The 21,025-nt window shown below is 42.2% G+C and overlaps 1 protein-coding gene across 1 annotated transcript in view; it reads left to right on the top strand.

The window, feature by feature from the left end:
* Positions 1-4,576, top strand: part of LOC134439810 (cytolytic toxin-alpha-like) — a 34,136-nt gene extending 29,560 nt beyond the window's left edge. Inside the window, exons 6-7 of the mRNA XM_063189716.1 lie at positions 2,892-3,134; positions 3,921-4,576. Of these exons, the coding sequence (XP_063045786.1) occupies positions 2,892-3,134; positions 3,921-3,922 (245 nt within the window). The 3' untranslated portion in view covers positions 3,923-4,576. The remainder of the gene's footprint in view (positions 1-2,891; positions 3,135-3,920) is intronic.
* Positions 4,577-21,025: the final 16,449 nt, after the last annotated feature.

The following is a 21,025-nucleotide window of genomic DNA, read 5'->3' as shown; positions in this document are numbered from 1 at the left end:
GGAATTTTGAGCTTGGCTTTTCAGATTTTGAGGTTTTGCATTTTGAAATGTAATGCATATTTAATTAGATATAGTCCAATTACCATATTAAAACATAACATTTCAGAAAACTTGCAATACATTTTTTTCTCACAAATATGTGAGTAATCACCGGTTTAAGTTTCATGGTGATATCGGCAAGCTACATTTTTTGGCCTATTCACCTGGAGAGTCTCTTGACCCTTATAATAAGCCTATGGCAGCCATGTTGAAAAAACTCATTTCCCAAAGTCAGATTTGACTAGATTTTTAGTATGTCATTTAGCAGGTCCAATAGTAACAGAATCCATAAAAAAACTTTTTGTATCAATTTTTTTGGGGTTAAACCCTAAATGTACTCGCCTATTACGACACTTTCATCTCTGCCTATGGCCTGGCTCTCCAAGGCCTGTCCATAGTGCATGGGTGGGAGACGTGACGCCTTGTTTTTTCGCAACATTGGTTAAAAACCTACAAAACTGTTCTTTTTCCTTTAAAAAACAAATGTCAATGAAATAAGATGTGATACATTATGTTTCATATTAGTCTTAGATGAGAGGAAACATTTTGTTAAGATTTATGTAAAGGTTTATATGTCAAATATCCTGCGGTGTGACTGTTGCCTGGCTCTTGCCCGACCTGTAGTTCCGCACAGCTTTGTGAGCTCCACTACTAGGTCTGGGAGCATGTAGCAAGATTCCATTTCTACAGTGAAAAAAATAATCGCAGCATGTATTGCTTCAATATCAACAAATTCTTTCAAAACCATTTTCTGTTGATCTCTAAAGCGTCAATATGATCTATAATATGACCTGTGACTCCTCAATGTGAGCTGCCAGTGATATTGAAGTGATAAATGCTTAGCATTATTTTTTGGGTCCAGAAATTGAATCCTGCCACATGCTCCCAGACCGATGTGTGTGTTTGGAGTGCCACCAGGGGGCTCCAGAGCACACACACGGAGGTCTGGTAGGAACCAGGCTAGTGTGACTGTAACATTAATGAAACCTGGAATATAATATATATATATATATAAATTAACCAACAACATTTTGAATAATGTATGAAGCATTTGGCATGATTGCATAAATATTAACTTTATATTAAGATATGTGAATGTGAAAAAAAAACTCAAGACAGTAATATTAACTACAAGTTCAATGTCGTAACACAAATTGCGTCCTGTGGGGTGATGGATGTCAATGTTTGTGAACGGCCAGCTGCAAGGCCAACTACAAGGGTCTTAAAAGACTGGCTCCTAACCAGTCAGTATCTCAGTTATTGGAGAGTGTTGTGGAAGCTTAAGGTGACTATTAACCTCTTAATATGTCTTCATATTGCAATGTTTCTGTCACGCAATGCTTAGGTTCATTTTATGGTGTCCTGTGGCGTGACTGCTCTTATAGAAGGAAAAAAGTTTTTTTTATAAATGAAAACACGTATTAAGATTAAACACAATATCATTATCAAGTTAGCATGAGCTCAGATGTCAGTCATGTATACAAAAGGATTAAAATTGCCATAATGCAATGAATTTCCTGTGGTGCGACTTCATTTTCCTGCGGTGTGACATGCCTATGCAATGTGTTGATGCAGGACACATTTTCTGAAAAATGGCAAAAATTTGGCGAAATTCCACGGACCACTAAGTGCTTTATTTTATTATTTTTTTTCATTTTTTTCAGGAATTGGAAAAACTTTTTTCATTATCAACGCTTTTTTTTTAACAGTAAGGCCCATAATGTAATAACCTGCCCATAACGTAATAAGTTATTACGTTATGGGCAGAACATTATTAGGTTATGTGTAGGGAAATGTTATTACATTATGGGCAAGTTATTACATTATGGGTTTATTACGTTTCAAATGGGCCCAAATTATTACGTTATGGGCAATTATTACGTTTTGGGTTCTTACAGGGTTGTAGTGGCATGCCATTCATGTTAATGCTGATAGCTAACCCTAATTTATGCGTATCTGTTTTTCTTCAATATCTCGTGAAAAGTGAAAGTGAAAAAAAAAAGTGAAAGCCAATTGGGAAACTCCAACTCCCATTGTCATTGTGACACAGCACTCCACAGCACACAAGTGAACACTGCATACTGCACACAACGAAATTGCATTTATGCCTCACCTGTGCAAGGGGGCAGCCCTCAGTGGCGGCCCATGGGGAGCAGTGCGGTGGGACGGTACCATGCTCAGGGTACCTCAATCATGGAGGAGGATGGGGGAGAGCACTGGTTGATCACTCCCCCCACCAACCTGGCGGGTCGGGAGTCGAACCGGCAACCTCTGGGATGCAAGTCTGACGCCCTAACCGCTCACCCATGACTGCCCATAACTGAACTGAAGGCAGCCGTGGCCTAGTGGTTAGAGAGTTGGTCTTTCAATCTAGGGGTTGCAGGTTCAAATCCCCCCTGACCTCTCCCACATCCATGGCTGCAGTGCCCTTGAGCAAGGCACCTAACCCCACATTGCTCCAGGGACTGTAAACAATACCCTGACAAATAATAACTGTAAGTCGCTTTGAAAAAAATGAAAGCGTCAGCTAAGTGAAATGTAATGTAATAATGAAAGTCTTAGAGACTCCATTTTTGTTTTGGGGGTTATAAGGTCATCCCAATGTGAATTTGCTAATGCTAATGCTAACGTAAATAATAGTGCTAACGCTAGTAACTTGTGAACCAAACTTCATTTTTGTTTTGTTTGGTTTTAATGTATGCATAGATATTAAACATTTAACTGCTCAGCTCTGCCCCAAAAGGCGAGCCCGCTTCCAGCATTTTCTGCGAGAATGCAATCTAGTTGCAATGCAATCCGACCCCCAACACACACACACACACACACACTGACCAAATGTCATTCCCCTGCAGAAGTCCCGCCACCAGAAAACCTCAATGTGGTCGAGGTGTCGCTTGCTGCCACTCTGACCTGGACCAAACCAGCTAGAGTGGACCAGGTGACTTACCTGCTGAAGATGATCAGAAACCAGGAAGTCATAGACACCATCAAGACAGAGTCCTGCAGCTACAGCATTATCTCATTACTAGAAGCCATCAGTGTCACCACTGTACTCAACAATGGCCGTCAAAGTAAACCAGCCTTCATAAACCTCTGTGAGTGAGCCTCTAGCTGTTCTTATTATTTAGGAGGATAATGATATTATCTAATGCTATTATAATTATTGACATGAAATATGTTTAGGAGGGTGATGATATAGATAATGATATTTAGAGGTTTAGCTGGTGGGCAGTAATAAAAACAATATAAATTATGATTTTCTAGCATGCCTTTGTTCCCTTGTTAGTGACATGTGATGATGCAGGCTGGGCTGGGGAGGGGCGTGGGGGGGCTTTGTACAGAACATTGTCTGTACTATATGTAGCCTACAGTACTATGTGCTGTCGTTGTGCACTCGGAGACTCACTCAGGATCGTCCTGATTGGGAGACCTGGCGTGGGGAAGAGTGCCTCTGGAAACACCATTCTGGGGAGAGAAGCATTTAAGTCCAGGGATTCAGCGTAATCTGTCACATTTACATGTCAACAAGAATCAACCACAAGTCCTTGTGAACTACTTGTGGTTGATATCCTGGTGTGTTAAAGACATATATAGATCCAACTGAAGTTAAAGAGGAGATTAAATGCACAAATTGATCCTTAAGTGCATTCAGGAGAGAGAGGGACAGGAAGTTGAATACGTCTTAATTTTTTTGGCTAAAATTAGGCATTAATGGCATTTGGCAACTACAGATTTAGCGGTTGTCAACTCTAGATGTTCTTATAATTCATGTCCAACTTCCAAAATCCCAGAATCATGACTACACATGACAACAGGGAAACTTACCAACGGCCGCTTTAAGTGAATCATTATGTTGTTGCCCTGTCTTCATGTTCCCCCAGAGTGGGCCTTTCAAAGCCAGTGAGTAACCAGTTGGAGTGGACCTAGTCTACATTCCGCAGATCATCAAACATCAGGGCACAGAGAAACTCCTACCATCAATGTCCTGTAAGCAGCACAACATTTAGAGGGTGCCCAGGGAACTTCTGGAATCAACTTTCTCAGTGTTGAATTGACAAATTTTTACTGTTGTATGTACGTTTAGTGTACCTGCTCTGCTGCAGATCATCAAACACCACTGTAAACAACGGCCATCAAAGTAAACAGCCTACAAATCCTTCAATACAGAAGCCAGTATGAGAGTTCACATATATAACCTGTTTTAATCTTTGTTGTGGTGGTGGTGGTCATAGTGTATGTAATGATTCCCAAACGTTTTCAGTGAGGATCCCGCTGCCTAGGCATTTCTTTGGCCATTAATATTACTAGATTTTCCATTAATAGTTTATCCACTAATATTGCTAGAAATCCACAGGACCGCAAATACATCTATTAACCATACACGTGAATGCTGTTGCTAGCCCAATGATGAAATTATTAGCTGTTAACCTGTGTATTTCCCGTTTTATGCGATGTCCCTTTTATCCACGACCCCCTTCAGTACCTCCACGACCCCCGTAGGGGTCTCGACCCCCAGTTTGGGAACCACTGGTGTGTAACATGCACATTCACAGCAGGTTTAGCTGATGATGCTTAAAAGCATCCTAAAGTAGATGATAAAAGGTGTTTCAAAAGCATCCTAAATAAAAGGTGTTTCTTTCATACCTGCAAACTTGTCACCTTTCGGCGAAATTCGCCGTTTTGATTCCAAAATAGGTGACTTATGTGAATCGTGCAGATCCGAAGAGTTTTTTTTTTTTTGAGGGGGGGGAAGGGGGTAGTTCTAGCCAGCGCCCGACTGAAGTTCTGAAGGGTAAACATCTGCCAGTCAGATATACGTAAAAGCGGCGAGATTTCCTACATTACCCATAAACACCAGTCATGATGTAACCCACACCCATTGGCTGCCGTTTAATCACAAGGACGCAGCTTCACATTCACTGGCTGCATGTTTGAAGGCTTGAAGCCCGCGCGGAATCGGTGTTGATAAATAAAATGCCAATAAGAGGACGAGCGCGGATTACTTTGGTTTTGTTGGTTTTCATCGGGTGATAAAGAATGTGGCAGTGGTTAATGCAAGGTTAGGTGTCGGTGAATGCAAGTAATAACTGTAGTGACGCTGAAATGAAGTGGTGGTGGTGGAGCGAAAACGGCTTGGGCTGGACAGAGCAGGACAGCGCAGGGAGAATAATGTCAGCGTAGCTGTCATTCCTCGTCTGACATTTGCCAAGTCCTCGCAAATGCATACGATGGAGTCGCCGTTTCCTAATAACGCACACGCGATCGAAAATACCCTGCATGGATTTGACATGGATGTGCGAGTAAGTGAAAAACAATAACAAACAAAACAAAAAACTACCGACGTTATGAAAGTAAGTTCTCCGTGATGTTATTGTTGGTTTATTTTCGACATATAGTGTAGGCTAGTAGCCTACTTGTCATTCCTAGCGCATGGTAGTATATTTAATCCTGGAGGGGTTTAAAGTCCTAAAGCAACAGAATAACGCGCATAATAAGATAAGACATCATACACGTTATTGCACACGTGTGTCTGTGTCTGTGAGTGTGTTCTCTCCTGTCCTCCTCTCCCTTCATCTCTTCTCCTCTCCTCCCTCTCTTATGTGCATTGTCCATGGTATTTGACTTGTGCTGTGTGTGAAGTTTGAATGATGCTGTGTGGAGGATGTGAAGTTTTTTTTGTGGTTATGTGTTTTTGTATAGCCTATGTTAAAGGTATAGTTTGTGTGAAGCGTGTTGAAGGCATGCTATGTTTGTGTGAGGTGTTGGCCTATAGGCCCTAGGCTACTGTATGTGAGGTTTGAGTGATGGCATGTGAGGTTTTGTAGTGTTTGGCTGTCTGTCTGTGTTTGGCTGTATGTCTGTGTATGTATGTGGCACTGTTTTCAGAGGAAATGGAATAAAAACTAATAGAATGTAATACAATGGAATAGAATAAAAACTACATTGCAAATAATGAAAACAATGGGGGGGGGGGCGGTAATGAAATGGAATAAATAGAACTGGGGTGGAAATGTTTAAAATGGATGAAATGTTGAGAGGTAGACACTAGACAGGAGGAGCTGGAAAAAGGGATAGAGCACAGAGACAGGCTAATTTTGGCTTTTTTTGTTTTTGTTTTTGTTGATGCGGGGGGGGGGGGGGGGTGGTATGCGTTGGGGCTCGCGATAGTTTGTCACCTTTTTCAACCCTCCTGAGTTTGCAGGTATGTTCTTTGGAGAGGACGTATGAGTACTGTAAACATCCCACTTAAGAGCCACTTACAGTCTGTCACATAAGTGAGTACACGCCTCACAGTTTTTGCAGATTTATAAGTATATCTTTTCATAAGACAACATTTAAGACATTTCACTTAGACACAATGACTAGTGACCTGTTAACAACATACATACTGTAACCGCTTAAATTTGTTGTTCACTGCGAAAAAAAATAAAAGTACGGCCATTAATGTTTGAACATGTACCCACAAAAGTAATTCCACCCCAGATTAAAATCCGGTAGAGATGAGGCCGTGTTGGCACATTGAAATGAAAAAGGATTAAAAGGAAGGTCAACGGTGTGCGATTCAACCTTTCTTTACACTGAACGTTTTACATTTTGAGTCTGCACCTGGTTGAAATACATTGGTGTGAGATTTGAATGAAATCCTATGAAGAGTATCATGTTCTGCCACCGTTGTCACAGTGCATGTTGACATGCATGTTTCATGTAGGTCTAATTCAGATTTCCAATGTTGACGGCATTTATACATCCCCAAACCATGTGAGTCCCACTACCATGCTTGACTAGCCAGATTATTAACTTTTTTTCATAAAACTCACTTGTTTACCAACACACATGGTTGACACCATCTAAAGCAAATTTATTTACCTTGGTCTCAAGAGAGATGAACAGACCAAGGATATGGATGTCTGGAGCCATGTCGTGTGGTCTGAAGAGACCAAGATAAACAAATCCGCTTGAGATGGTGTCAAGCATGTGTGGTGGTAAATAAGTGAGTTTTACAAAAAAAAGTATCATCTGGCTAGTTCCAGACAGTAATGGCTGTATTTTGATTTTTTGTGAGTGAACAACAACTTTAAGTGGTTATATATGTTGTTAACAGATCACTAATCATTGTGTCAAAGTTCAATTTCTTTAACGTTGTCCTATGAAAAGATACACTTACAAATCAGCAAAAATGTGAGGGGTGTACTCACTTTTGTGACATACTGCACTTAAGAACAATGTAAGCACTAAAGAAAACTACCAGATACTTTTACATTTGTTATTTAACATCAATAGTATCCACAAGAGCAGTACATACACTTAATTGAGCTTCAGATAAATGGACACAGCCACCATTCTCTTCCATGCTCATTGCCATTTACTTTTTACTTATTACTTGTTGTTATAATCCAGAATTACTATCATACTGGATTTACTTATTACTTGTTGCTATGGTATAATCCAGAATTACTATCATACTGGATTTACTTATTACTTGTTGTTATAATCCAGAATTACTATCATACTGGATTTACCTATTACTTGTTGCTATAATGGTATAATCCAGAATTACTAGCATAGTGGATTTACTTATTACCTGTTGCTATATTGGTATAATCCAGAATTACTATCATACTGGATTTAATTATTACTTGTTGCTATATTGTTGTAGCCCAGGATTACTAGCATACTGGATTTACTTATTACTTGTTGCTATATTGTTGTAATCCAGAATTACTATCATACTGGATTTACCTATTAGGCCTACTTGTTGCTATATTGTTATAATCCAGAATTACTAGCCTACTGCGTGTTGTAAATGAGTGATGCTAGCGCAGGTGACTCACTAGCCTTGAACCTTGAAGCCTTGAAACACTTGTAGTTTAGTTTAATGTTTGTTTGACAGATACCCCATTGTCTTTGACTTGTCTTTATCTTTGGCTTTTTCAATAAACTTTCTCTGAGCTGCATCCAGCTCCTGTGTGAGACTCCCTTTTTCTCCTTCCTCAACTACTCTTTTGCAATTAGGCACCAAGCGAAACTCTTCATGAAAGACTGAGGCGCACATGCCAGCTGTACCTTCACATTACAGAAATAAACAGTCTTGAATCCAAACTTGAGTTATTTCTTTAAAGAAAACTTTAAATCATTGAAAGCAAAAAAAATAATTTCTAACTTCTAAATAATCATCTCAATGCACTGTGACGGTCAAAAGACTGTGATGATCCTATGATTAGTGGCTTTTTTACAACGTCATTAAAAGCAGATGAAAATAAAACTCTTTTGTTGAAAGCAAGCCACTGTTGGGGACATTCTAACTTGGACTGAGAGGAGAGCATTTGTTCCATCATTTGGCAGCATAATGGCTAAATGCCATTTCACCCTGTCTGGATTGTTACCATAGGTACAACCAGCAGAATAGACTCTGAGGACTTTAAGGGACACTGTGGAGGAAATGGTCAAAAAGGGTATTGCAACTATGCTGCTCATTGAAACTGGGTTGCCAATTGCCAAATTCGAACTTTACATGAACGTTTTCTAAGTAATAAACACATATTTTCTAGTATGGTTCAAGTAGAGTCATTTTTGCAGCTAAAAATGGCTATTTTTGGAAATTCAAAATGGCGGTCCATGGAGAAGATCCCCCTTTTCATGTATGAAAAGTGCAATTTTTTCCAGTCACAATGAATACTTACAATTTGATGGTGGTGGTAAGTATTCATGAAAAAGGTAACATTAGTGAATGGGCAGCATGAATTCTGGAAATAAACAACTAAAAATCTCACACAGTGTCCCTTTAACTATATAGCACACACATACATTTAGCCAAAGGCACATGACACTCGCGTGTGTGCACACACACACAAACACACAGTGTTCTCAGAGGAGAGGGCGGTCAAATAGTCAAAAAGTGCCCAAAAGGAGTGTCAGTAGACTGCGTATGGTCCAGAAGAAGACAAAAACAAGGTCAAGTGTCCATTGAAAAAAGAAGGGGACCACAAGTTGATCACTCCTCACTTCTCCGCACAGACACACATACACACACACACACACATACATCTACACTCTCTCTCTCTCTCTCTCTCTCTCTCTCTCTCTCTCTCTCTCTCTCTCTCTCTCTCTCTCTCTCTCTCTCTCTCTCTCTCTCTCTCAACACGCCCATTGCTAGTGGTACATAAAAAACTATACTCTCTGCAACTATGCAGGATATAAAGGCATGGATTAGTTTCTCCATATCCTCCTTAGATACAAAATATCTATTTTTTTGGTATTTTTCGACTTAATTTGATAGAACAGTGTGAGAGGTGGACAGGAAGCGAATTAGGAGAGAGACGGGGAGGGGTCGGCAAAGGACCCGGGCCGGGAATCAAACCCTGGTCAGCCGCATGGCAGGCGAGTGCCCTACCGGTTGGCCACGGCAGGGCTACAAAATATCTAATCTCAGCTATGTTTCTCAGTTTTAGAATTTGTTATGTGTCTGCCATGAGCACTGAAACTGAGATCACTATCCATCATCACAACACGGTTGACACATATAGAGCTCGAAAGTCCCGCCCCTTAGTTCCGCGTTTCACGGGACCTAAGCTGACCATCTAACAACATGGTAGAGAGTAAATATCTTCTGATCTCAGTCATGATATGCGCTGGGCTACAAATATGCTGTTTAAGAGGCTAGATAAAGATTATTCATGCAGAAGTATCAATGTTTTGTTCCGAGGCCGTCGGCATGAAAAATGTGAAGAAACACAGCTTTCAAAAAAGTTTGGGGGTTCGTAGGAAAAATTAAGCAAAAATATCAGAAACAACATATATGAAGCTCGTGGCACAACTCGAAGGGGATCGAAATATCATTTGAATAACGCCATTGGATTACATGCTACGATTTTCGGCTAAAAACGCTGTTGAGGTCCCATGAAATCGGGGGAAGTGACGTCACTTTCGAGCTCTATTAGTATATTTGTCTACTTTGTACACAAAACCTGTCCAATACTTACACTGAATAATACTCTGTCGTGTCATATTCCACACATTATGTAATAATGTAATGCACCGTATTATAAAACAAATTATCCTTGTTATAAATTGACTGTAAGCACTGGTGGTTTCAACAATGATCGATTCGGCGATCCGAATCGATGCGGGGCATGGACGATCCAGAATCAATCCGGCAAGTTCCAGAATCGATCCGGCAATTTTTTTTAAGTTTCAATTACTTCCGTGGAAATTTCGGGAGGAAATGAAAGTTAAATTAAATAAAAGCACTTCAAAACATTGCAAGACTGATACAGACTGATACAGAAAACAGCCAATAAATTGTGGCTCAGTATCTGACTACTTGTATTACCTCATCACGACTGATTAAACATTTGCTTTGCTTTCAGTAGAAATGTAATGCATTGTAGAATTGAATCGGATCGGATCGCATAGGATCAAATCGAATCGCTACCTCCCGAATCGTGATCGAATTGGATCCTGAGGGCAGTGCCGATCCACACTACTAGTAACCAGAAGGGCAAGGACCAAGTAATAATGCATTGCTAAAGGGCCTGCGTGATGTCATAGTGGTGTAGTACTATGGTAGTAATGTATTACTAAAGGCCCTGTGTACTGTCTTATCACCCAGTGAGCAGACGCAACGTCTTCTGATTGGCTGAGCAGGTGTCCTTTATTCCCCGGTAGCAGGACACCTATGATGTCATGCGGGCGTCCAAGTTGCTTCTTCTCTAACTTTCTGGCGAAGTGCCGTTACTAGTTCTATCGCATCTGGTTGTCTAGTCAAGACCCCGTTACTAATTCTATCGCATCTGGTTGTCAAGTCAAAAACCCAGTCGTCAATTCTATCGCATTTGGTTGTCAAGTCACCAACATTCTGCGCGCGTCCTTACATGCCTCCGATAGAGGCGCGTCTCACTTGATTAGAAAGTGGTGCCCATGGCAACGTACCAAGCGCAGTGGTGAATCTACTTTCTCACGAAGCCTTAGATGAACATATTAATAAATTAATACTTACATGCTGGTAACCGGGTGATAAGCGGAATAGCGGCCCTCGAGGTGTCCCGATATCAAGGGAAAATGGACTTGGCGAAGCGAACAGCCCTTCGGCTGCGCCGTCGGGCTGTGTAGAACGCTCCGCCTCGTCCATTATTTCCCTTGATATCGGGACACCTCGTCGTCCGCTATTCCATACATAGTGGTGTAGTACTATGGTAGTAATGTATTACTAAAGGCCCTGTGCACTGTCATAGTGGTGTAGTACTATGGTAGTAATGTATTACTAAAGGCCCTGTGCACTGTCATAGTGGTGTAGCACTATGGTAGTAATGTATTACTAAAGGCCCTGTGTACTGTCATAGTGGTGTAGTACTATGGTAGTAATGTATTATTAAAGGCCCTAGTACAGTGGTTGTAGGAGCCATATTTGTGTTTTTGTTATTTTGGAAGGTGAAAAAGTGCTTATGTAAAACCTTTTAAAGCCCAACTGGGAAACTTAAAGCCCACCTGGGAAACTCCAACTCCCGTTGTCATTGTGACATAGCACTCCACAGCACACAAGTGAACACTGCACACAACGGAATTGCATTTATGCCTCACCGAAAGGGGGCATAGTGGCGGGACGGTACCATGCTCAGGATACCTCAGTCATGGAGGAGGATGGGGGAGGGCATTGGTTAATCACTCCCCCCATCAACCTGGCGGGTCGGGAATCAAAACGGCAACCTTTTAGGCCAGTCAATCTAGTGTTCGACCCGGGACTAATTGCAATAGTAATCATTCCAAGTTTTTTGTAATCCCTAGCTTTGTCTAAATAACATATTACAAATCTACAGCTTAATATTTAGTTGAACATACTTTTTTTCAATTTCAAAGTTGGAGATTTCCCATTCATTTTCCCATAGGGAGACAATGTAGGAGATACTTGGGGAATAAACTAAAATTTTAAACAATGAGAGATCAATTTGAAACTTTGACAGTAATTTACTATTTAATATGTGTGCATTAATTATGCAACAACGGGCAAAACATAAAGCTAATTGCAAAAATAATGATTCACACTTTTTATAATAATAATTGTAATAATAATAATTGTATTTGTATAGCACTGTATCATACAAGGTAGGGATGCACGAAAAATTTCGGCCGATACCGATATCCAATATTGATATTGCGGTTTTGGCCGATAACCGATATTAACTGATACCGATGTTTTTTTTGTTTTTTTTACAGAGATAACATTTAACACAGACTGACAATGATGCAAACAAACTGAATTTCCACTTATTTCCAAAAACACTTTAACTGCCTGTGATGAAATTAGATAAAAAATGGAGACCAACTAGAAGACAAACAATCAAAGTCACCGTCAAGTCCAATCTTTTAGAACCGTAACATATAAAAAAAACATTGGCGTTAACATCGGCCCAGTTTTACCCATCGGACCGATATCCAATGTGTTGAGGAATGTCAAATATTGGCCGATGCCGATACATCGTGCATCCCTAATACAAGGCATTCAACTCAAAGTGCTTAACAAATGGGAAAAAACATCATAGTTAGATATGGAGGTAGAAAGGAGAGGCAGAAACAGCAAGAAGGCAGAGGAAGAAGAGATAGATAGAGATTGTAGATAAGGGTGGGCGATATATACCGTCTGCGAAATTATCGTAAATGTTGTTTTGACGATGAGTAATTTTGCAATATCGAGATTAGGGGTGGGCATAGATTATTTTTTTTTATCTAGATTAATCTCACTGTAATTATGAAATTAATCTAGATTAATCTATATCAAAATGGCTCATTCAGAATAGGCATGCTAGCGAAATAATGACGGAAAAAACCTAGGGGGTTTCTTAAGATGGCGCTTTAGACCAGAGCTCATCTCTTTTTCCCAAAATGCATCTCATCATCAAAAAATGGTTGATATTTGGTGATGAAAAAAAATCACTGCAATATTTGAAAAGTCTTTCGAATATGTTAGGAAGCATTTACAATCATAATATACTGACATTTCAAAGTGAACAGTGCTATAAATTGTAGAGGCAAATACAGATAAATCTATCAAACATTTAGACTATTTAAACAAAATGACCTCCACAATTCAGCATTTCTAATGGGCAGAGAGAGAGAGAGATAGAGAGAGAGAGAGAGAGAGAGAGAGAGAATGAATCTGCCACTGACTGTTAAAAGGGGCACCGGCTCCTTTAGAGAGGGAGGAGCTGCGCAGCAGGTACAGCCAAGTCAGAGCCAGGCTACTAGATTTCTAGAGCTAGTTCTAGACCCTAAAGTACTGGCCCACATCGATTTGGCCTAACCTGACAGTTGTTCTCTGCGTTAAAATGCCAGCGGAGTTACAACTCCAAATGAATTCAGTTTGCAAAAAAAAAAAAAAGTGAAGCGCGACGACCGTGAGGTTGGCTATATCAAGCGCAACAACCGCAAGGTGTATTACCGTCTGACATCAGTCGCAAATGCGCGATCATAACACGAGAGTAGATATTGACAGTTTCAGTTTGACAATCTTCAAAGTGTACAATGTACAATGTTTTGCAATTATGGCACAGGCAAGATTTCTGGAACAGGACTGTTGTTTGTGTTCCATGCAATGCGTGAGGAAATGTAGGCTATGTCGGGCTGGTAGCCTAGGCCTACACAATAATGTCTGCTTCACCTCAAACAAGAACGTCTCTCTAGTCTATCACTTATGAAAAAGCACTAAAACAACACATACCACGGCAGAGAGATTAATGTTTACAGCATGCAAACACTGTTCATATTTATTTGGTCTGCTGAGCAACAGGTGGAGAGGCGAAGCGACTGGGGGGCAGTCTGAAAGCGTCTGTCAATCGAACGCTATGGTGACGCGCATCCCCAAACCCCAAATCCATATTTTGAGAATAAATTAACGTGCGATATTGTCTTTGTCGCGCGATAAGAGTCTCACATTATCGCAGCACATTAACGCCGATAACGGCCCACCACTAATCGAGATATTTTTATGAAGTCGCTAAAATCAACAAAAACGCTGTGACAGGACTCATTCAGACAGCAACGACAGCCAAGCCTTTCAGCCAATAGTAATGTTGTTGTGAACTGGAGAATAAAGTCTGTGAACCAATGAGCAGACAGTACTGAGGGGGGGGGCAGGCTGCAGCGTTTTGCCAGACAGGGAGAGATAGATTTCCGTGTGTCACTCGTGCAGCGCTGCTGCTGCTGGGCAGTGGAGGAGAGTTGCTGTTATCCAAATGGTGGATTTACATGAGGAATTCAACCATTAAACCAGCCATTGCATGATGCTGAGGGCGTTTTTAAACTATGTGCTTTAATTAGCAGCCGTCTGTGATTATGGAAAGCCAAATAGCTAGGAAGATAAATAGCTTTGTCTCTGGTCTGAGAAATCGCTAGTTAGCATGCTAGTTAGCGAACTAGGCTAAGCAATGTTGTTCTCTACAACTATTAGTGGCTGTTACCAAAGTCTGTTCCCATAAGTCCCATCACTCGGCGGCCATCTTGGCTACGCCTCAAACTGACTATTTGAGATTAGTCAGTGATGGGGTATATAAGAATGAATGGGGGAAATAATGTTGAGTGGCAGTGGGACAACACAGCGATACACAACTCATATGGTTGGAATCACAATGAAAAATTGGGTTTAATGGCCGTCTTAGAATGACCGAAACATGAAAGTAACACTTTAAAACAGCGTTTTTCTTTATGCTATTTTTGATCTGCGCATGCGCCACATTCCACGACAACGTTCTGTTTTGCGGCAGGTGGGTGCAAGTTGCGTGGACTTCACCTCTTCCGGCCGGCTGTCAAACGGGCATCCATGCATTCTCCGGTCATTGTACAGAAAAGACACTGGATTTATTTTCTGATAGCCAAAGCAGTAAGCACAATGGTCGTCCCTGCTCATCAGTAATTAAAAAAAAAATGGCTATTGAATAAATTAATGATGTAGGCCTAGGCTAGCCTGCCTCAAAATTGTTGTTTTAAACTGTGATATCATGTTGTTGCCTAAACTGATAATAGCTATGACCAACGGTGAAAAATACAAGAAAAAAAGCTAAACTGATCAAAGTTGAATGTCTTGCAGACTTGCTCCCGTTTTGCTTTTTCTTACTTATTTGTTTTCAACCATAAGAAAAACCACAACGGGTGTGCACATGTATGCACACGGCCGCTTTTGTTTCCGTGATTATATCTGTCCCTTTGTCTTGCTCCTGCATTTTGGATGGGCGCAGAAAGGTGATTAATGGTCGAGATGCGCTCTCTGCCCAATTCACAATGACGTTTCCACGGACGGCAAACAAACCACATGGCCGCCAGCAAACAAACCGATTAGGTACGAGCAGTCGTAAAGGTTTACGTTTGCACTTGCGTCGAGGCATCGAGACGATTGGATAAGTGATAGCGCAGCTCAGCAAGCAATTGGCTCTCGTTACCGGACAGGTGGGAGTGACGCCGGCAAACGCCATGTTCGCGTAGCCAAATGCTCTCGTTCATTCCTATGGAAGGTTTCATGAGTGATTCGTCTCGTATAAGACCGTCTCTGCTGTTACTCACTACTCAAACACCCACCTGCATGTATAGATAGCATAACTGTTTAGGTGGACAAGTACTGTTCAGTTAGACTGGCGCAGTGAGTTAAATTACAATGTGTGAAATTCAACACGCAATTTGCAGCTGCCCTAGTTTCCTATCCATGCACTTTCCCAGTCAAAAATGGCTGTCATAAGCAATACATTATAAAACTATTTTTTATTTACATGGATATGTTTTCATGCAAAGTGATGAAGTATTACTTTACAGACCAGAGCATATGCATGTTATTAAATTCAAAAGCTCTTCAGCACAGCATTTCTCCCAACTCTCTGTCCCTCCCCAGTTAGCCTACAGCACAAATGCAGCACTACTACCTCCAGTGCAGAATTGAAATTAGTCTGGAATCGTGCTCAAATAATAGACAGCATAAATGTGTAGCTTTGTTATACTGCCATGCTTTGTGATGTAGCCTAGTGTAGACATGCCATTTATGCAGACCTCTTGGTAACATGCAGTTTTGGCTACATAGGCCTACAAATGTTCTGCTTTACTCACCCTGCCCTGCCAAATTCCCATACAGTACAATTCAAACACATTGATTACCCCCGCCCCCCTCCTGAAATAGGCCCTACTGATTTTTGCAAGTGTTTTTGGAAATTATCGTCAAATTATCGTTATCGTGAAAATTCTAAAACTTATCGAGATACATTTTTTTTGCCCATATCGCCCACCCCTAATTGTAGAGTCATAAGGTCCACGTAGGTTGGGACGACGGTTCTTAGAGGCGTAAGGTCCAAGTCTGATGCCCTAAGTTAGCTTACCCATGACTGCCCAGTGACTATTTCAATGATTACCGTGGAACTTTGTGCATTATGTGGCTACAGGCCTATATGAGGTTCTGGAACAGAAACAATAAACATAAAACTCTTAAACGTTCTAGAGGCTAAATAATGTGATGCAAGCTCCCAGCCTGGGTTGCTATGACCACAGACTTCTTCTAGCACATCTCATAAAGATGACATGTTTTCTCTTAACCCTTTAACACAGGGGTGTCAAACTCAAGTTCACAGTGGGCCAAAGTCTAAATCTGGGACGAAGTCGCGGGCCGAACTCAAAATTCAAAATGTGTTGAAATTGTGCATGCGCGCACATGCTTACAAAACTCAAATGCTTACATCTTAAACACTCAATCCCAGCAGTTATTGTCAAGTCAAGTCAAGTCAAGTCAAGTAGGTTTTATTGTCAATTTCTTTACATGCACTGGTCATACAAAGAATTTGAAATTACATTTCTTGCTTTCCCATACAGACATAGACTAATCTAGGTAAGGACATAGACAGTATAGACATAGACAGTACTTATACATGGACTTAAGACAGTATGGACATAGACAGTGCTCATACAGACATTTAAAGTGCAAGACTGGACAACAGAAGACTTGTAGAGAACATACATTAAGAGGTAATTGTTGTGCTTTTGTGTTTTTTCTAAAGAGTCCTTTATAGCGTTCTGACATAGTAATAGTAGCATTTTGAAGAAAATAAATATTAAAAAGGTCTATCAAGTACACCAGCAGCAGTGTGTGTGTGTGTGTGTGTGTGTGTGTGTGTGTGTGTGTGTGTGTGTGTGTGTGTGTGTGTGTGTGTGTGTGTGTGTGTGTGTGTGTGTGTGTGTGTGTGTGTCTGTGTGTGTGTGTGTGTGTGTGTGTGTTTAGTGCAGGTAGAAGGTGCGGTGTGCGTCTGTGTGCGTGTTTGTGTGTGTGTGTGTCTGTGTGTATGTGTGTGTGTGAGTTGTGTGTCAGTGTGTGTATGTTTGGGTTTAGTGCAGAAAGTGCAGTGTGCGTGTGTGTGTGTGTGTGTGTGTGTGTGTGTGTGTGTGTGTGTGTGTGTGTGTGTGTGTGTGTGTGTGCATGTTTTGAGTTAGTGCAGGTTGAAAGTTCAGTCACAAATATAGTAGTGCAGGTGGAATGTTCAGTCGCAGATATGGTGGTGGTGGGGATGAGGGGGGGTTGTCAGTGGCCTGGCTGGCTAGAGGCTGACAGTGGGGGGAGAGTGGGTTGAGTGTTCAGTATCTTGATCGCTTGGTGCATTGAGCTGCTTGCCAGCCTGGTGGGACGGGAACGGAGGCGCCTGTACCTCTTTCCAGAGGGCAGGAGGCTGAACAGTTTGTGTGCAGGGTGGCCTGTGTCTTTGATGATCATCAGTGCTTTCCGGGTGAGGCGTGTGGTGTAAATGTCCTGCAGGGAGGGGAGTGGTACTCCAATGATCTTCTTGCTATTGTAGTTCATATGTGCCTGCAGTCTGTTGTAAATGAGTGGAAGACTGATCACTGATGCACTTGTATGAGCATTTGACGTCCAAAATGTCATGATCAAGTCATATTAAAATACATTAATGTGTAGGGGGGCCAACTGTAATACACATTTGAAATGATCTCGCAGGCCAAATAAAATGACTCTGCGGGCCACATTTGGCCCCAGGCCTGAGTTTGACATCCCTGCTTTAACACATGGCCATTGATATAAAGGGGTCATCCCTACATTCCCCAGGTCCTACAGCAGGTGTCACCAACGTGGTGCCCGCGGGCACCAGGTAGCCCTCCAGGAGCTTCTGAGGTGCCCACCAAGGATGTTAAAAAACAGTGACGAGTCCGACTACCAGATTTTAGTCACAGTTAATGCTTTTCTTAATTTAAATAAATACGTATTAACAATAAATATTTATTATTCAAGTCAAGTCAAGTCAAGTCAAGTTTATTGTCAATTTCTTTACATGCACTGGTCATACAAAGAATTTGAAATTGCGTTTCTTGCTCTCCCATGCAGACATAGACTAATCTAGGTAAGGACATAGACAGTATAGACATACACAGTACTCATACATGGACATAGACAGTATGGACGTAGACATTGCTCATACAGACATTTAAAGTGCAAGACTGGACAACAGAAGACTTGTAGAGAACATACATTAAGAGGAGGTATTTTGTTGTGCTTTTTCTAAAAGTCCTTTATAGCGTTCTGACACAGTAATAGTAGCATTTGAAGAAAATAAATAATTAAAAAAAAAAAGGTTTTATTTAAATACACCAGCAGCAGTATGTGTGTGTGTGTGTGTGTTTGTATGTGTTTTGTGTGCGTGTGTGTGTGTGTGTGTGTGTGTGTGTGTGTGTGTGTGTGTGTGTTTAGTGCAGGTAGAAAGTGCGGTGTGCGTCTGTGTGTGTGTACCTGTGTGTGTGTGTGTGTGTGTGTGTGTGTATGTGTGTGAGTATGAGTTGTGTGTCAGTGTGTGTATGTTTGGGTTTAGTGCAGAAAGTGCAGTGTGCTTGTGTGTATGTGTGTGTGTGTGTGTGTGTGTGTGTGTGTGTGTGTGTGTGTGTGTGTGTGTGTGTGTATGTTTTGAGTTAGTGCAGGTTGAAAGTTCAGTCACAGATGTAGTAGTGCAGGTGGAATGTTCAGTCGCAGATATGGTGGTGGGGATGAGGGGGGGGAGCGTTGTCAGTGGCCTGGCTGGCTAGAGGCTGACAGTGAAGGGAGAGTGGGTTGAGTGTTCAGTATCTTGATTGCTTGATGCATCGTGCTGCTGCTTGCAAACCTGGTGGTACGGGAACGGAGGCGCCTGTACCTCTTTCCAGAGGGCAGGAGGCTGAACAGTTTGTGTGCAGGGTGGCTTGTGTCTTTGATGATCATCAGTGCTTTTCGGGTGAGGCGTGCGGTGTAAATGTCCTGCAGGGAGGGGAGTGGTACTCCAATGATCTTCTTCGCTGTGTTCACAACACGCTGGAGTGTCTTCCTGTTTTTCTCCGTGCAGCTTCCTCCCCACACTGTGATGCAGCTGGACACGACGCTCTCTATGGTTCCTCTGTAGAATGTTGTCATGATGGAGGGTGTAGCACTTGCCTTCTTTAGTTTGCGCAAGAAGTAGAGACGCTGATGGGCCTTCTTCGCCAGTGATGTAGTGTTGGTGGTCCAAGAGAGGTCGTCGCTGATGTGCACTCCAAGGAACTTGGTGCTGCTCACTCTCTCCACAGCATCACCGTCGATGGTCAGTGGTGGCAGTTGTTTTTGGACCCTCTGAAAGTTGACAACAATCTCCTTGGTCTTGTTGACATTCAGCAGGAGGTTGTTGTCTTTGCACCATCTGGCCAGCAGGTCTACTTCTTCTCTGTAGTGGGTCTCATCGCCCTTAGTGATGAGGCCCACCAGTGTTGTATCATCCGCAAACTTCACTAGATGGTTAGTGCTGTGTGTCGTTGTGCAGTCATGTGTCAGCAGCGTGAACAGCAGGGGGCTGAGAACACAACCTTGCGGAGCCCCCGTGCTCAGGGTCAGGGTGCTTGAGGTGTTATTCCCTACCCGTACTGCTTGTGGTCTCTGCATCAGGAAGTCCAGCAGCCAGTTGCAGAGGGAGGTGCTGAAACCTAGTTTGTCCAGTTTTCTGATGAGTTGTTGTGGTATTATGGTATTGAATGCTGAACTGAAGTCAATGAACAGCATTCTCACATATGAGTCTTTATTGTCCAAGTGGGTGAGGGCTGGATGGAGGGCAGAGCAGATTGCATCCTCCGTGGATCGCTTGGCTCGGTATGCGAACTGGTAGGAGTCCAGGGTGGGGGGTAGGGTGGCTTTGATGTGTGACAGGACTAGCCGTTCGAAGCACTTCATGATTATGGGCGTCAGTGCTACAGGACGGTAGTCATTGAAGCATGATGGTGATGATTTCTTCGGCACGGGTATGATGGTAGCAGCTTTGAAAAGTGATGGGATGACTGCTTGCTCCAGAGAGATGTTAAAGATGTCTGTGAAGACATCCTTCAGCTCTTCTGCACAATCCTTCAACACTCGGCCAGGTATGTTGTCTGGGCCAGCTGCTTTGCGTGGGTTGATGGTGGCCAGTGTCCTCTTCACACTGGCAGAGGACAGGTACAGGGGTTGATCATTTGGGGGAGGGGGGGTTTTCTGTGGATGAGTGTAATTTTGTGCTTCAAAACGGGCAAAGAAACTGTTCAGGTCGTTTAGCAGAGAGGTGTTGTTGTCACAGCTTCGTGGTGTGGGCTTATAGTCCGTGATGGCCTGTATGCCCTGCCACAGGCTCTGTGCATCTCTGCTGTCTTTGAAGTGTGTTGTTATTTTGTCCGAGTATTCCTTTTTTGCTTTCCTGATGCCCTGGGACAGGTTTGCCCTTGCTGCTTTTAGGCCAGATACGTCTCCTGCTCTGAAGGCTTTGTCTCTGGCCCTCAGCAGTCTGTGAACGTCTCCTGTGAACCATGGCTTCTGGTTGGCCCTGGTGGTGATGCGTTTTATTTCTGTAACATCATCAATGCATTTTGTGATGTAGGAGGTCACGGTGTCTGTGTACTCCTCAATGTCAGTGTGGTTGCTGTGGGTGGCAGCTGTTTTGAACATGTCCCAATCTGTGGTTTCAAAGCAGTCTTGTAGTCGTGACACGGCTCCCTCTGGCCA

The sequence above is a fragment of the Engraulis encrasicolus genome, chromosome 23 (assembly GCF_034702125.1).
Source record: "Engraulis encrasicolus isolate BLACKSEA-1 chromosome 23, IST_EnEncr_1.0, whole genome shotgun sequence".
NCBI lineage: Eukaryota > Metazoa > Chordata > Actinopteri > Clupeiformes > Engraulidae > Engraulis > Engraulis encrasicolus.
Note: the sequence above shows the minus strand (reverse complement) of the source record. Positions and strands in the feature narration are given on the sequence as shown.